Source organism: Penicillium verhagenii (assembly GCF_028828195.1).
Source record: "Penicillium verhagenii strain IBT 33310 chromosome Unknown utg000002l_segment0_segment0, whole genome shotgun sequence".
Lineage (NCBI taxonomy): Eukaryota > Fungi > Ascomycota > Eurotiomycetes > Eurotiales > Aspergillaceae > Penicillium > Penicillium verhagenii.
In genome coordinates this window covers 3,281,994-3,297,473 of record NW_026643166.1, presented here as the reverse complement: position 1 = coordinate 3,297,473, position 15,480 = coordinate 3,281,994, and the positions used below count along the sequence as shown (strand labels likewise).

The 15,480-nt window shown below is 46.7% G+C and overlaps 7 protein-coding genes across 7 annotated transcripts; 5 read left to right on the top strand and 2 right to left on the bottom strand.

Annotated features, from left to right (window-relative positions):
- Nucleotides 1-693: 693 nt before the first annotated feature.
- On the top strand, nt 694-1,577 carry N7466_001208 (uncharacterized protein; the record flags this gene model as incomplete). The annotated part of the gene is made up of 2 exons (XM_057160606.1): nt 694-754; nt 811-1,577. 2 exons carry the CDS (start codon nt 694-696, stop codon nt 1,575-1,577), a joined length of 828 nt encoding a protein of 275 aa, XP_057026854.1.
- Nucleotides 1,578-3,375: 1,798 nt separating this feature from the next.
- Nucleotides 3,376-5,200, bottom strand: N7466_001207 (cytochrome P450; the record flags this gene model as incomplete). Its single annotated transcript, XM_057160605.1, has 3 exons — nt 3,376-4,786; nt 4,855-4,925; nt 4,985-5,200. The coding sequence occupies 3 exons, from the start codon at nt 5,198-5,200 to the stop codon at nt 3,376-3,378; spliced, it is 1,698 nt and encodes a 565-aa protein (XP_057026853.1).
- A 1,007-nt stretch (nt 5,201-6,207) lies between these two features.
- On the bottom strand, nt 6,208-7,421 carry N7466_001206 (zinc-binding alcohol dehydrogenase family protein; the record flags this gene model as incomplete). The annotated part of the gene is made up of 3 exons (XM_057160604.1): nt 6,208-6,736; nt 6,795-7,065; nt 7,133-7,421. 3 exons carry the CDS (start codon nt 7,419-7,421, stop codon nt 6,208-6,210), a joined length of 1,089 nt encoding a protein of 362 aa, XP_057026852.1.
- An 838-nt stretch (nt 7,422-8,259) lies between these two features.
- On the top strand, nt 8,260-9,979 carry N7466_001205 (cytochrome P450; the record flags this gene model as incomplete). The annotated part of the gene is made up of 4 exons (XM_057160603.1): nt 8,260-8,679; nt 8,772-9,408; nt 9,470-9,711; nt 9,788-9,979. 4 exons carry the CDS (start codon nt 8,260-8,262, stop codon nt 9,977-9,979), a joined length of 1,491 nt encoding a protein of 496 aa, XP_057026851.1.
- A 1,060-nt stretch (nt 9,980-11,039) lies between these two features.
- Nucleotides 11,040-11,418, top strand: N7466_001204 (uncharacterized protein; the record flags this gene model as incomplete). The annotated part of the gene is made up of 2 exons (XM_057160602.1): nt 11,040-11,061; nt 11,192-11,418. 2 exons carry the CDS (start codon nt 11,040-11,042, stop codon nt 11,416-11,418), a joined length of 249 nt encoding a protein of 82 aa, XP_057026850.1.
- A 754-nt stretch (nt 11,419-12,172) lies between these two features.
- Nucleotides 12,173-12,667, top strand: N7466_001203 (uncharacterized protein; the record flags this gene model as incomplete). The annotated part of the gene is made up of 1 exon (XM_057160601.1): nt 12,173-12,667. The coding sequence occupies one exon, from the start codon at nt 12,173-12,175 to the stop codon at nt 12,665-12,667; it is 495 nt and encodes a 164-aa protein (XP_057026849.1).
- Nucleotides 12,668-14,568: 1,901 nt separating this feature from the next.
- N7466_001202 (kinase-like domain-containing protein) lies at nt 14,569-15,450 on the top strand (the record flags this gene model as incomplete). Its single annotated transcript, XM_057160600.1, has 1 exon — nt 14,569-15,450. One exon carries the CDS (start codon nt 14,569-14,571, stop codon nt 15,448-15,450), a length of 882 nt encoding a protein of 293 aa, XP_057026848.1.
- Nucleotides 15,451-15,480: the final 30 nt, after the last annotated feature.

Genomic DNA, 15,480 nt, shown 5'->3' with positions numbered 1-15,480 from the left:
ATTCAGCAGGCTTGCATCAGAATCATTGGTTGCGCCTACTCGCTCTGCATGCTTAATCTGGTATAGCGTTGTTCATTGGCACCGAATCAGAGATTTCGTCATAGGTAAGCTTCGATGGGTCACGTGAGTAAACAAACATGATGAGATCCTTTTTTTCGCCTTGAGCCGCTCCTTGATCAACGGGATTGGTGGCTTGGTTCGTCAAAAATCCTTAGGAGGATCGCCTGAAAGCTAACCAAAGGAAGCTCTTCTTTTCCACGCTCTCCCACGCTACAGCTCATGGTGGCTAAAACATGACGGTGGAACCCGTTTTGCCTCCGAGCGTGGTTCCCGTTAACATGATTGGGCCACATTACTAGGCCGTTTCAAATGTCACCTAATCGGGTAAGGTTCGTGACCCTTTCGCCATCGCGTGTCCTGACACCTTTCCGGGTTTGGCTATCTGAAGTTGGACTACTTCACCCCAAAACAGCAATGTATACAGAAATACCCTGTCGCAAGAATAGACACTATGCGGTGTACGCATACCAAAGTCAGAATAATATGTTGAGGCAGGACGCATATAAAGTCTCCGCGAAGGCGACCTGTGGGAAGAAATTCTAAACTAACAGCTCTTCCTCCACAACCATCCCTCCCCTTCTCTCTATACTCTGTTTAATAAAGAAAGCCAGGTGCTTCACACATTCCCTCAAAATGCGCACTCTCATGCTCCACGGCCACGCTACTAGCGCTTTCATCTTCAAGGCACAGACAAGTAGGTTGATTGACATCCTGTGTCACCTCGTCCTTCAAAACTGACTCCATTCCCAGTCCCCTTCCGATCCAAGCTTGACAAATCTTTCACATTTGATTTTGTCGATGGCCCTTACTCATGTCCGCCACCACGTGGTCTTTCGACCGTCGTGTCAACTGCATACGGATGGATCAAAAACAACGACATTGACAGCATACGTGAAGCCGTCCAGTGGCTGGTTCAATATATCGAAGTCAACGGACCCTACGACTGCATCTGCTGTTTCTCCAAAGCGTCAGCCGTCGTCATGGCCATGCTCATGGATGAAACCCTCGTCGATAGCGAGCTGCGTGAGCGCATAACTCCCGGGTCAATCATTTTCATCAATGGAAGTATCGAATACCCCTTCCTCGAGGAGCTCGGCATGCCCATTTCTGCCAAGGCTCGCCAAATCAAGTACAAGACCGAGCAGCTGGTCAAACAAAGGACCGACGGGGTGGCAAAACTCGCCCGGACCCTTGTCAAGCCCGGTGTTGGCGGAGGGCTCTGGGATGATACTAGCAAGCTGATGCACAACCCCAAGCGTCTTCCCCCGGTATTCGATTGCTTTGGCTTGGATTTCACCTTCCTGCCACAAAATGCTTTGCTCAGTATCCCCAGTGTTCACATCGTTGGTGCCAAAGATCCTATCTGGCCATCGGGTGTCCAGCTGGCGTATCTCTGTGACCCAGCTAAGCGTCAATTTTATGATCACCAGGGTGGACACGATTTGCCCCGGACGCCTCAGGTGGGCGGCGATATTGCGGCAATCTTCAAGGAGTTGTCTCTGAAAATGAAACGCTAAATATCTTTTGGTCGCTGAATGGGGTGCACGACGAATCATGTGAATGCCATTGTCGCACTTCTGAGGTGCTGGTCAAATACTATGCGGGACATATGGACGACAATTATTCATGATTCACGATATAAGGGCAAGTGCAACCAATTTTGCGTGTCCATATTTTCTTTTCTTTCCTATTTTTGGTTACAGATTGCTTGACGGGTACCGGGGTGTTTGGTCGTTTTCTTTCCTTTATCTCCAATTTTCTATTTTTCTCTATAAACCATAAACTCGGAAATCTATACATACATATAAAGCATGAAATATACAACATCAATTTGAATGGCGTTTTTCTTTTCAAAACCCTGTTCGGGGGTCTCTTTGCCTATCAAGGTCGGTCATTGCCTACATGTACTAGTAAAATCTATAATAATCTCGTATTGATACCTCTGGGTGCGAATTATAGTAACATTCAAACGTGTCTAAAGCCATTTCTACACTGAAATTTGCCTGACCCCCAAAACTTCCGATACGCCAAGAAAGAATTGATGGATATTTGATTGGAAGACTACTAGTAAATTTACTTTTACATTTGACCTACATGCATAATTCCCTAGACAGGCAGTACTGAAGAGGCTTGAAACCTTGGACACAACATTGTATTAATTTATATTTAAGTGTTTGTGGAGATAACTGGCTTAAAGGCTGCCTCGCTGATCTCCATAACTAGTACTTAGTATCTCCCCAGACCCCAGGTGCCAGAATTTGCCATGCATTGAAAGGCCTGGAGACGCTGTGTTTTCAAATCTTTCCAATACTTGTTTCGCTCCTTTTTTTTTCCTACGCAATTTATTTACAGAACATTCATTCCAGTTACTAATTTATCTTTGAATATTGGAGGTTTTGCCCACATGCATTTATGTAGAGATCAAATCTTAAAGCAAAGCCGTAGCTCTAAATTCGCATTCAATTATCTCGAGGTTGGGCTTTTTGCCATAAGAGCATTTAACCCAAATAGGAAATAAAAGTTTTTAACTTCCCAATGCCCAGGTGAATGCAGGTATGCCTGAATACCCCCGGTGGTACCATACCACCTGAGCGTTCTAGCCCATGCTCGAGCCTCCAGATGCATGTGTCACTCTGACATATCTCATTTACACTTATCTGTCAAACCTTGAACATGGAATATCATCACTGGGGGCTGAACAGGGGCTGAGCCACAGGCCATAGAAAAGCGAGTCTGGGCGTACTCAAAAGGTTTGGCCCCATAGGGCGAAAACTATGCCGCTCCCTTGCATTCTACAGAAAGAAAATAAGCTTAGAATTCTTGCTGGTCTAATATTAGGAATGGAACAAAACGGCTTTCCAGCATAATAATGGGGAGTGGATAACTACTAGCCATTGTGGGTGCTGAACATTGATGATATTCAACCCTTCTTGTTTTTGTTCCCATATCCATATCGGGACTGGCGTATTCTTGTTTTGAGAAAAAGTTCTTCAGTGACGACTCGCTCATTTATGCGGAACAACACAACGCCCCATTCAACACCTCTATTTCCTAGGTTTCTGGTCCCATAAAATCTAGCAACCATGGATAAAAATAGAATAAAAGACTGGCTTGAAGGGAACGACTATCCCAATCATCGATCATGCTTACATAATGACCGACAGGGAAGGGAATCATGAAGATGAAAATGAAGATTCGTCAGGTAGAACGATATTTAAAGCGCCAAAAAGACACGAGGGGCGTATATTAGCGGAATGCAAAACGATCTACAATAACAGCAGCAGCAGCAGCAACAATAAAATCTCTTGTCGGCGTTTAGTCCCTCCACCCCTCTACAATTGACCACTTGACATCTAAGCCGTTGACTGGCTTCGACGACAAGCTGCCAATGGTGATAGGCATTTTATCCTCATCCAAAAGGGTGGTATCAACAAGCTCAAACTTGAAGCGACCAACCCAAGCACCAATAAGGCACGCCATCTCAGCCTTGGAGAAGCCCTGCGCAATACAGCTACGCTGGCCCTGCATGAAAGACAGGTTGACGTACTTGTTCAGACACCCTCCGTTCAAGCTGACAGTGCCGTCGGCATTGATCCATCGTCGGGGGTTGAACTGGTTGGCATCAGGGCCCCAGAAACGAGAATCACGGTGGAGACCCTTGAAGGGAATAACAATAAGTGTACCCTTTGGAACAATCTGGCCGTCGATCACAGTATCTTCCAGAGCCTCACGCATGGTCTGCGGGATGGGAGGGTACCAGCGCAAGACCTCGTTAACAAAGGCTTGCATCATGGGCATTTGCTCGACATCTGCACTGGTCGCGCTGGGCGTCTGCTTTTCCTCGTCGGGGGCATAGTTGGCGTTCGGATCGGGCAAATTGGCGCGGGCCTCCTCGCGGAGGATGGTTTGCCATTCTGGATGAAGGCAAAGCATGTAAAGGGTCCAGGTAACACCGACTGAAATGGTTTCGTGACCGGCTGCTAGGAAAGTGGTCATTTGGTCAATGACACCCTCCTCGTCTGCGGCTGCGACGTCCTCGTATTTGAAGCACAGGCTCAGGAGATCCTTGCCTCCGTTCACCTTCTCGGCAGCCATCTGGCGTCTTTCCCGAAGGAGGTCTCGGCACAGATTCCGGAATACAGGTACCGACTCGTCGAGGGTGCGGTTGATTTGATTAGGCAGCATGTTGATGAGCCACTCGGGGAACCAAATTTTCAGCATTGCAAGGGCGACATGGCCACGTGTTGGCTCGATGGTCTTTCTGTATGCTGATGCCAGGGGTGCATCCTCCTTTTCAACCGAACCGAAATCTTCACCAATTGTTGCCATACCAATAATGTCAAGAGCGGCGCGAGATGCCCAGTGTCCAACTTCAAAGACTGCGTGGTCGGTGTGAGATTGCTTCGACTGTTCGGCCACAAGCTCGGTGAGCTTTTGGGTAACTTCGCAGGTCTTACCCCAGAAAATGGGGTACATTTCGCGAATGTGTTTTGGAGCGAAGATGGGCATGAAAACACGTCGCTGCTGTCTGTGCTTGTCAAGCTCAGACAAAACAAGGCCTTCTCCCAGAATCTTTCCAGCAACGGCCCTTGCCAGTACCGGTTTTTTAAATTCGTCAACTCGGGTTGCAACCTCCTGAATGGTCTTGGGTGCCGTGAGAATAATTCGCGTGGTGTTCAACAGACTGCGGTAATAAATGATGCCATCATTAGGAATCTCGTGAATCCTGGAGGAAAGATGTGTTAGATGCGTAACCCCATATTGGGGCTTTCAATTTGTGTGAAGAAATCTCACCATTTTCTCTCAACCTCGCCGGTTCCCGCATAGAAAATCTTCTTGAAGTGACCATTCCACCAGCTTCCGCCCTACGTCGTGTTAGACCATGTCCCAGAGTTCTATCAGTTGTGATGGTTATAAGACTTACTTTTGGTTGGGGCAGCTTCGTAAGAGGACTGAGCCAGAGAGGTGTCAAAATTCTTGAGTGAATTATCAAAATAAACAGGGCAGCAGAATAAAGAATGGGAAAGGTTCCGAAATAGCCAGCACGAGCGAAGAAACCCGATGTTGGCCCATGATGAACCAGACCATATGTAGCCACAACTACCATAATCTGGGCAAACTGCCAACTAGATATCGCCATCTTGGTAGCTGTCTGAGGAACTGTGAAGTTTTGAAAGAAAAAAAAAACTAACAAAAAGATGGGCTAAAGCTGAGGCTTAAGATCTGCACTCGACAGTGGTCCAGCCACTAGGATGATTAAAAGTAGACAAATGCACAAGTGAGAATAACTAATGAGTGAAATCTCAGCGATAGTGCCGTAGACATGCATGTAAGTACTTTCTCATGTTAGTTAGCTGATCGAATTTTGTGTAAGCACTGCTTTCCCCATTGGGAAATCTGGGGCTGGTTTCCTAAAACGGATATACTCAAAAAGCAAAGTCCGAGTCTCAAATCTCCGTTAATGAGGCCAGATCTAACAATAGCACTTCTTGAATTTAATTTGGTTAAATCACCCTCTTCATCATGCCATAAAATGCGCCTTCTTCGCCACTACATAATTTTTGGCTTTTTAAGATGCCGTTTTGAATCTAGCAGGCTTTCATCTGTGCTGACGGGAGGAGCGTTCGACAACAATAAGAGAATACTTTCATTCCAGCATTTTTGTTTCTTTCATTGCATGATGTTCAAGTTTTTTGTACCAGGTTTTCTTTTTGGTAGATTTGGCTGGCTTTGATAGTGCCTAGACTCTGAATAATGCAACTTTGTGAGACTAGTAATTCCAGGAGCTTATAAAATTCTTCAAACTCCCCTCTGAGTGGTCTACTAGAGAAACATGAGGTACTAGATTTTCTCTATACAAATTCTTATTGTTACCAAGAATCTAAGTAAAGGGTTGAGAGCAGAAGAATCTCAACGGGCATTGAAGATATGAGAAATACAGCCAGATAAACGGGATTTATGCAGGGTAGTAGGGATAAGAAAACATATAACAGTAAAATAAGAGATCTAACTAGATACTAGTAGGTGAATGGTAAATTGACGATTGCTAGTAGGCGCGCGACTATTTCTATTGGGATTACGGCCATGCTTCCGAAGTAGGGGTGGCGTTGCAGTTCATGCATCATGCGGTGTCAAAATTCCAAACGCTTAAGCAGCAATGGGGTAAACCAGCTTCACACCGCTGACTGCTCCACTGCGGATCTTCTGCACTCCTTCGGGGATTCCGCTGAGACCACCATCCTCTAACTGCACAGTGTGAGGGCGGATCTTGCGCTCGTCCAATAGCACCTGGAAGGTGCGGTACAATGGCAGAGAGATCTCCAGGATCTTGGGCTCGTCGGGGCAGGCAAAGGGAGCGGGCCACATGGAACCATCACCAGCGATGCGGGTAGCCAGAATCCAGTCCGGCTCGATAACCTTACGGTTGTGCAAGTGCTCGCTAAATGGGTTCAGGGCCACGTACTTTCCACCGGCACGTCCCATGGCAGCGTAGCAGAACCGCATAGAGGAATCCTCGGCGAAGCAGTCAATAATGTACTCAAGCTCGTTGTTGGTGTCGGCACGGATCTTGGCCGCACAATCGCTGGACTTGTAGTCGTAAACCACATCCGCGCCGTATCCTTTGACGAAGTCGAAGTTGTGAGGAGAGCAAGTTGCGATTGTGGGGAAGCCGCACCTGGGTTACATTGTTAGTAATTTTCTTCCAATTCTAATTCCGTTGAGAAATTTCTTACAGTTTCAGCAACTGCAGAACCATAGTTCCGGTCGAAGTACTTCCACCGTAAACCAGAACAGGAGGCTTGGCCTCATCTCCATGCTTAGCACCTTCCAACAAATCTCCAGGCCACTTCAGCGACCAGAACAGACACATGGCAGCCGAAGCGATGGAGGTACCCAATGAAGCCGCATCTTCAATGGACATGTAATCAGGTACATGCAAGCTCATGTTGGCTTGAAGCTTAGCGTATTCGGCGAAAGAACCACCAAGTGGCTTCAGCTGGTTCACTGAAAAAAAAAAATCAATATTAACTTCGAATTCGTCAAATCAAGCAAAAGAAAGGTGCAATCTTACTTCCACTGGCAGATCCGCATACTCGGTCACCAATCTTGAACTCGTCCGTTGGCACTTCGCTTCCCAAAGCGACAATTGTGCCAGCACAATCGAAGCCAAACATAACACCGGGAGTAACGAAGTCACCAATAAGTTTAGTGTCGACGGGGTTCAATGCGACCGCGCCAGTCTTGACGAGAATCTGGTCGGGCATAAGAGTGGGAACCTTTACGGTATCCGAAACCAGGAATTCGCCCGCTGGGCCGGCAATGATGGCCGTCTGTTGTTCGGGGATGAAAGGAGCAGACATTTTTCACGCTATGCTTAATTGTATCTTGACGAGGGGGTATATTGAAAAAGAGAAAAAAGAAAGTAGACTGAGGAATGTCGTATGATCTGTGAATTACCGGGCTTCAAGGAATATTTGAACTTGAGGCAGGTCGTATGTTTTATTGACTAAACTTATATGCGTCTTCATAATCTTTACTTACTAGTTCATTGCCAAACTAAACTGTACCTGAAGGGCCGGTAAGCGCGCTAGGATTGGTTAGACGAGACGCCCCCATTGTGGGGGCGAGATGTTGTTTTGGCCCCCGGAGTTGGTGATGATTAACCTTCCGCTTACTGGATTAGGTGTCTTGTTCACTGTAGCCGCAGTGAGACTTTACCACCTTTTTCCCCTTCACTATTTTGGGGGCTTTGGGGAGAAACGTAGGGGCCCTTGGGGATCTTTACCAGAAATGGCAATGACAAAACGTTTATTTTTGAAACCACGTGGACTTTCAGCATGGATTCCCAAAAGGTTCCAGTCAGCTTGGACATCATCCATAGATTTGGATGAAACTTGGATATTTTCGACCCCAATCGAATAATCATCTATGACTATGTAATTAAGTACTTTCGAATGTGGCATGACTATCCATGAGTCTGTTTAGGGAGATTTTTGTCCCGAGTAAAACCAAGTATTCAGCCCTGGAAGATCTCGACTAGAACCATTGTACTCTCAAAACCTTCTCCACTTGGCCGAATACTCATCACAGGATCAATAAAACTGCAATTCTACCACTAGGTGGTAGGAATCATTTTTTCTTATCAAAATTAGATAGCTTTTTCGTGCTGCACCTTTTCAAACCATGCTTTCCACGATCATGGCTCAAAGCCCTTGGCGCATTGTCGCAATCGTTGTCGCGATCGTGCTAGTTTTTTTGCGTGTCCGTCGATACTTGGAGATCCGCTCCTTCAAGAAAGCTCACGGATGTGAAGCTCCCGTTCGCGCTCCCCAAAAGGAGCGCATTATTGGTTGGACCGCCTACCAGCATCTGCAAAAGACTAGACGAGAACACATCAGCTTGCAACAGACATTCCATAGAGCCATGGAAATCGGTCGCACCAATACAGCAGTAGTGATGGCTCAAGAGATCATATCCACCTGCGACCCTGAGAATATCAAGACTGTTCTGGCAACAAATTTTAAGGACTATGGTATTGGTCCTAGAATGCACGCCATGGGGCCCTTGTTGGGAGAGGGTATCTTCACCACGGACGATGAACGGTGGCAGCATTCGAGAGTGAGTTTCTCCCCGTAGCTCCCCTGGTATTAATAATATACAGACAGGCGTGATCGCTCCGTAGGCAGATGCCTTTGGCTAACCTCGAATAGGCTTTGATTCGTCCTAGTTTCACACGTACGCAGGTTGCCGACCTCAGCAGCCTTGAAACACACGTTCAAGCTCTTATCTCTTGTATTCCGGCTCACGATGGAGAGATAGTTGATTTACAGCCTCTTTTCTTTAATTTGACCATCGACAGTGCCACGGATTTTCTGCTGGGACAGTCGGTGAGTTGCCAGGGAAGTGCCGTGGGTTCTCCCGCTTGGGAATTCTCCGAAGCTTTTGACCACGCGGAGCAAGTTCTTCACAAGCGAGGTGAGCTAGGTGCTTTGGCCTGGCTTATTCGTGACGCCAAATTCGAACCGGCCTGTAAAGTCGTTCATGAGTTCACCGACAAGTATATTCGCGAGGCCCTAAAGGGCAACACCAAGGCAGGCCGATACAATCTGCTGGCAGAGCTGGCAGGCGCCTGTAGTGATCCCATTCAAATCCGAAACGAACTCCTTAACGTTCTCTTGGCTGCCCGAGATACCACGGCGGGCTTGCTTAGCAGTGTTTTCTATCTTCTGGCACGCAATCCTGACGCATGGAACAAGCTAAGTCGGGAGGTGGAGGAGTTGGATGGCAATGCCCCCGACTACAAAGTTTTGAAGGAAATGCCCTATTTAAAGAGCGTACTGAATGAAAGTAAGTGAGACTCGGCCCTTCTGCCAAGGTTTTCGGAGCATCATACACTAACAACCCAAAGCCCTTCGCATTCTCCCTCCAGTCCCAATCAACATGCGCTTCGCACGCCACGATACAGTTCTTCCACATGGAGGAGGTGCAGATGGGCTATCCCCGATGTTTGTTGGTAAAGGAAGTCGAGTATTCTACTCGATTTGGGCTATGCACCGACTTCCTGAGATCTGGGGAGATGATGCTGAAACCTTTCGCCCAGAGCGCTGGATGGATGAAAAGGTACCCCTCCGCCCGGGATGGGGTTTCCTAGTAAGTCTGCCTGGGACATTTCTGATCTTCTGGTTTTCTTCAAGGGAGATTTAGAACATCGCTGACTTTCATAAAGCCCTTCAATGGAGGACCTAGACTTTGCCTTGGACAGCAAAATGCCCTGGTCGAGGCTAGTTACACTGTTGTACGGTTGTTGCAAGCCTTCGGTCGCGTGGAGGCCAGAGATCCTATGCCTTGGCAAGAGAAATTAGCTGTTACGATGAGCAGTTTGAACGGTACCAAGGTTGCTCTCTGGAAAAGGCAATAAGGCAATGATCTGCCGACTCGGTGATGTAAGTCGCTGGCAGACTTGACGATTTATTTTGTGAATCTGTAGGACGATGCGGTACATCTCATTGATTTTTCTCTCTTCAATGTTGAATTATTTGTTAGCAATACATACATAACTATTGACTCGAACTTCAACTTGGAACGTGTAAAATTTGTGTGATATTTAGTCGGAATGTTCTACTTTTTAAACAGAAAATGGGTTTTCACCCTTTGATGGCTCACCTTATCGCAGCATAATGTGGCAAAAGCCTCATTGGGTTATATGTTTTGACAACCACAATTTTTGCCAATCTGGGCGGCTGGCCTAATGGTAAGGCGCTTGTTTTCGGCTTCGAATTCACAAGAGATTGCAGGTTCGATCCCTGCGTCGCTCAATTCTTTTTGGTGTAAACTCTTTGAATATTTTTTCACTTTTGCTCGATTTTTTTCTCTCGCCCAGACGTGAATTGTATGAATCTAACGTGCAGAGATTACTGTTTTTGCTTGGAAGGCATGGACGTCGGAACTTCCGAGTCGGGAGGATCAAAACATTGGAGAAATGGCCGCTTATTAAGCTTGCCTTGTCACCACTCTAGCCCTGGAGGTCGATGGATCAATTGTGAACATTGAAGTCTTCAAATGTCAACTGGTTTGAACATTTGAATACTCACTCCAGAGATCGGCAAAGGTCGAGATTTTTCCATTCAAATGTTTACACCCTCAGGGCTCGTGACCTCAAATTATACATACCAGTTGACATTCGGATCAATTCATGTTTGACTCGTGCGCACGTAGACGCAGTCTAAGATTGATGCAAATATATACTTCAAATGTTCAAATGTTAGTAAGTAGGCCCACGATCAACCCTGTATCTACATAAAATTTGAAGTACTCACATGATAGACCAGGCGCAAAAAGAAGCATGCGCAGGTCAGAATGCACCAAGAAAAATTGATTTGGTTTGGAAAAGTCCACAGAATTATTGCAAGTGGCATTCTAATGAACCGGGCGGTTTGGAATTTGAAGGATATAAGTTATTTAACATCAAAGGAATACACATGAAGGGCGGCTGGCCTAATGGTAAGGCGCTTGTTTTCGGTTGCGAATTCACAAGAGATTGCAGGTTCGATCCCTGCGTCGCTCATTATTTTTTTTCTTTTTCCCCTCCCCCCCCTTTTTCTTTTGCTACCTCTCCAATTTTCACTCGTAGCTATGCAAGATCAAATGCATTGGGTTTCCGGTCAATCCGAAGATCTTTTTATGGTCAAGGGTGAAGTGAAGTACATTCCAGCTCTAGTCCGCGGAAAGTCTGCCGAGTTCCGCACAACCCACTGCCAGCAACAACAACAGACGCGCGGGCGGCTTGTAGAAACAACTTTAGAAAAACGTGTATGGTTTGCTGATATTGCTATCTCTATGAACGTACAGTGGCCATAGCTCTCATGTCCTCAAATTATCATCTTGTTTTCGAATCCTCGATACTACGACTTCGCGGATCTTTAACCATTACATGTACAAGCGCCCTGGTTGTTATCACCGGAATCCAAGGCCCCAGCTTCCTCTTTCCAACGTGCAGCGTCTTCCCGATATCGTAGTGCCTGACGGCCTGGGAATCACCCAAATTAGCCACGGTATTCTATTTCCAAGCCAGATCATCAGAGATGCGACAGGAGCCCAAATATCATCGTAAGTCGAGATAATTTGCCAAATATCCTGGAGCCACAATGTCATGCAAGGAAGACCGTCATGCAGACTTCGAATCCGCTTCATTGTTGGGCGCTTGAGTGGTTTAGTCTCCTACCTCAAAGAATTGGCAGCTGGATCTCAACACCCTGCGACATTCAATATTATCCATGGATAGCCTACTCATCCTCCAAACGGTCCCATTGGATATAATTTCCGACTAATTTTCATAGAATACGTATCGGAGTTCACCAGCGGGGGAGCTGAATTTGCCATAGCAAAAAGCACCGCCAGTCTGGGTCATCCCTCGAAGCTGACGTGTGCTCGGCGCCACATTTTTTTTTCAGCTCGTGGGAAACAAGCAAGTAGCAATAGGCCTAACATAATTGCATGAACTTCTCTCTGTATTTTCCAACAGCCCTTACGCCTTGAAGTAAAATTCTAGACTTCTCAATCAGAAGAAAATTCGCCAGTCTACCCCCCTCTTGTTCAATGTTCAGACTTCGACATGAAGGATAATAAACCATTCTGGCTGCTTCACGCCTTAGGGCCCCTTGCAGTGAGCGATTCAGATGGGGGCGACTTGAAGTGGCTGGGGGCTATCGTGGAAGACATAAGTAATCCCATGCAAAAAGTGGATTGGCGCCCATCCGGCTTGGAGCTCAAGGAGGATGTTGATTGGAAAGCAGTACCTATCAATGGAGTTCAAGTGCTTTTAGAGCGGGCTAGCTCATGGTCCCTAAAAGCCAAGCTCGCGAAAAGTATTGGTGTCGAGATCGACGAAAGCGGCCGAGTGCAGAGGAATGCCTCTAAGCGCAGGGTCGTCGGATATCGATTGTTCAATGAGGAGGATGCCCTCCAGCGCTTGCTGGACGCTGATAATCATCGGGCCAAGATAATGCCTCAGCTTTCGCGCCTGACAACCAAGCGATGGCTAATAGTCGGTTTTCTTGTTGCAAAGCCAGCCGAAGAGGATATAAATGGCAAACCCACTCAAGGTTAGTATACATTTTCTCGGTATAAAATCTATTCAGGGTCTCGACTGCTTCTTACTGGGACAATTTGTTGACAAAGCTGACTGTGCAGAAAACTCAGATGAACAAAAATCAGATCAAGTGGATCAGAATGATTCCAGCGGAAGTGAGGCTGGGTGCCTCATAGATCCGCTTTTAGGCGCGTCCACTGCTATGAAACTCCCAACCGCACCCTTGGACCTGCAGATAAAGCGAAACACATATAGCACTCGTGAGGTCTCGGGAGAGGCTGCAGTCTCACACATTTTTGCGATCGTATATCGGAGTCTCCGGAGGGAGGTATTTTGTTCTGGCATTAGCGTGTCGAATAGACTACGAGGGGACATGGCGTTTGATGCAGGTCCAGATTCGGCCTCAGACCAGCCACAAACTGAAATCCAGAAGGAGGAAATATCTCTCAGTGGGGGGTTATTGATGAACGAACTTGAGGCCCAATTTTTGAGTACGGCGGAAGATGAGGATGAGTACATCGAAACTGCCAACGTCGGAGACTCCGTATTTACCAATCCGGAGGATGCAGATCAGTTTGAAATTCTTTTTGGGGGCGGTTTGGATTTGGCGTACAATGAAGTTTTAGGCGAGGAAGAAGAATAATTGGTTTCAATTCACGCAGTATGCACCACGTGAACAATATTTAGCATTCAACTCTGCAGCTCCCCCAGTTATCGTGTCTCGTCATTCAAGGTCTGTAGTTTTGGTCTGGCGTCTGATTGCTAATCATCAATGCAGTAATAGTTAGCTCGATAGCCTGTCATGATAATGAGGTCTTAACATGCTTTTCAGCAATGAGCCGTCGAGTCTTTGTTGGCTTTTCCAACGACATTTGTGTTTGCAGAAGTAAGCAGCCAGGACCAAAAATAATTGAACTGTTCTGCCCCCTAGATATTGCCCTGTGTCGATGGTATTGAGAGAAAGAAGACAAAAGCACAAGCACAAGATGGAAGGCAAGGTCAACTTGAAAATGCCGACCGGGCAAGAGAGGAGAAAAGTTCAAAATTGTTGAAGAGAATGAGGGGTATCTGCGTGTGGGACTAACTACGAGTGGTTTCGTATAGACAATGTGACATGGCGTCAGGATTGTACTGGGGGCACGAAACCAAGCTGGTAGGAGATGGCGTGGAAGAGGAATTGATGTGATCCACGGTACTCGGGTATAGCCGCCCAACTTCAGATCCTCTCTTAACACATGTACATAGTACTACTACTTTCCGAACACATTGTGAATAATTTATTTTGGTCTTATATGGTGATTAATTATGAGAAAAAGGGTTAAAGAATCCAGGTCGCTTATAAGAATGCACTAGTAATATTTCGGTTGCCTCGCCATAAAATGGTATAATACCTAGTATGGTACCGAACTGCTTACTAGACGATCGCTGTAACTAAAGCGGGTCCCTCCTGACAGCGCGAAGAGGACCGAAGAGGACCACGATCCACCATCGCAACCATCACCACACCAGCCGCACATGATCCTTGGCCGTCGTCGTCGCCGTCGCCTACTACCACAAGCCTTGTAAGCGTTGCAATCTCTCCATACTCATCATCGTATTCGCAATCCCGATCCAAAACGCGCGTGCTCTTTCGGTGTTGACTTCGCGATTGTCAAATACGCCTAAATACCAGCTTCCACGATCTGCCAACCAACGAACCTATTCCATTGAGGCTTCTTTGCACAAAAAGACCTGGCTTGCCCCGTTCAAAACTCCTCATTTGCCTAACTCTGCACAACTCCCTACGAAAAGCTGGCGTGTTTTCACTGACCGCCCTCACCTACTGCGCCTTCAAGTCCACACGCCCGAGGGTCCATCCTCCGTCATCTACAACTTGAATAAAGACCTGAATCCTGCTAGACTTATTGTCTAGTGAAAGGATGACAACTCCGTATATAGCGTCCGAACACTATGTGGACCCTCACATCGACACCGAACACCTCGCCATAAACAACCACTTTTTTCGCCGTATTCTGACGCGACTAGCGCTGCATACTACGGCAAAGTTCTTTTCACGGGATGGCCCTTGCGTGCCAATCTCAAGACACAAAATCGTCAAATCAGGGTATTGGACTCATCTCACAGAAGGTGCAACTATGAAATACTTGGCTGAAAATACGACCATTCCGGTGCCGAAAGTCTATTGCTCCTTCTTGCACAAGAAAAGAGCGTATATCGTCATGGAAAGGATACAAGGTGAATCTCTACCGAAAGCTTGGAGAAGCCTGTCCGAAGAATCAGTTGAGGATGTTCTTTCGCAGTTAAAAAAGATATTCCAGGAGTTGCGCTCCCTGGAACCTCCACCAGATACGGCGGTGGAAAGCTGTGTTGGTGGGTCTCTGTACGACTCTCGCTTACCTTATGGAAACCCACGATTTGGCCCGTTCAAAAAAATACAAGATTTCCATTTTTGGCTCAGACGAGAACTGAAACCCGAGGATCTCAAAGATAGGGAAAGGGATCAGGATTGGCACGACTTACAGGATATGATAAGCAAACAAGATGGGCCATGGCCTTCTCCATGTTTCACCCATGGAGACATCAATCCGAGCAACATTATTGTTCGTGGGGGAACCGTAGTTGGAATCATCGACTGGGAGTTCTCGGGGTGGTACCCGGATTACTGGGAATATACATCGTCCTGGCATGGTAATGTCACAACAACAGAATGGCAGGACAAGCTTGATAAATTCCTTGACGTACCACACCCTGAAGTACTCAAGATGGAACAAGTTCGCAACAAATGGTGGGGTGAATATTGATAGATGCTTGATGTGCAGTCATATGGATAA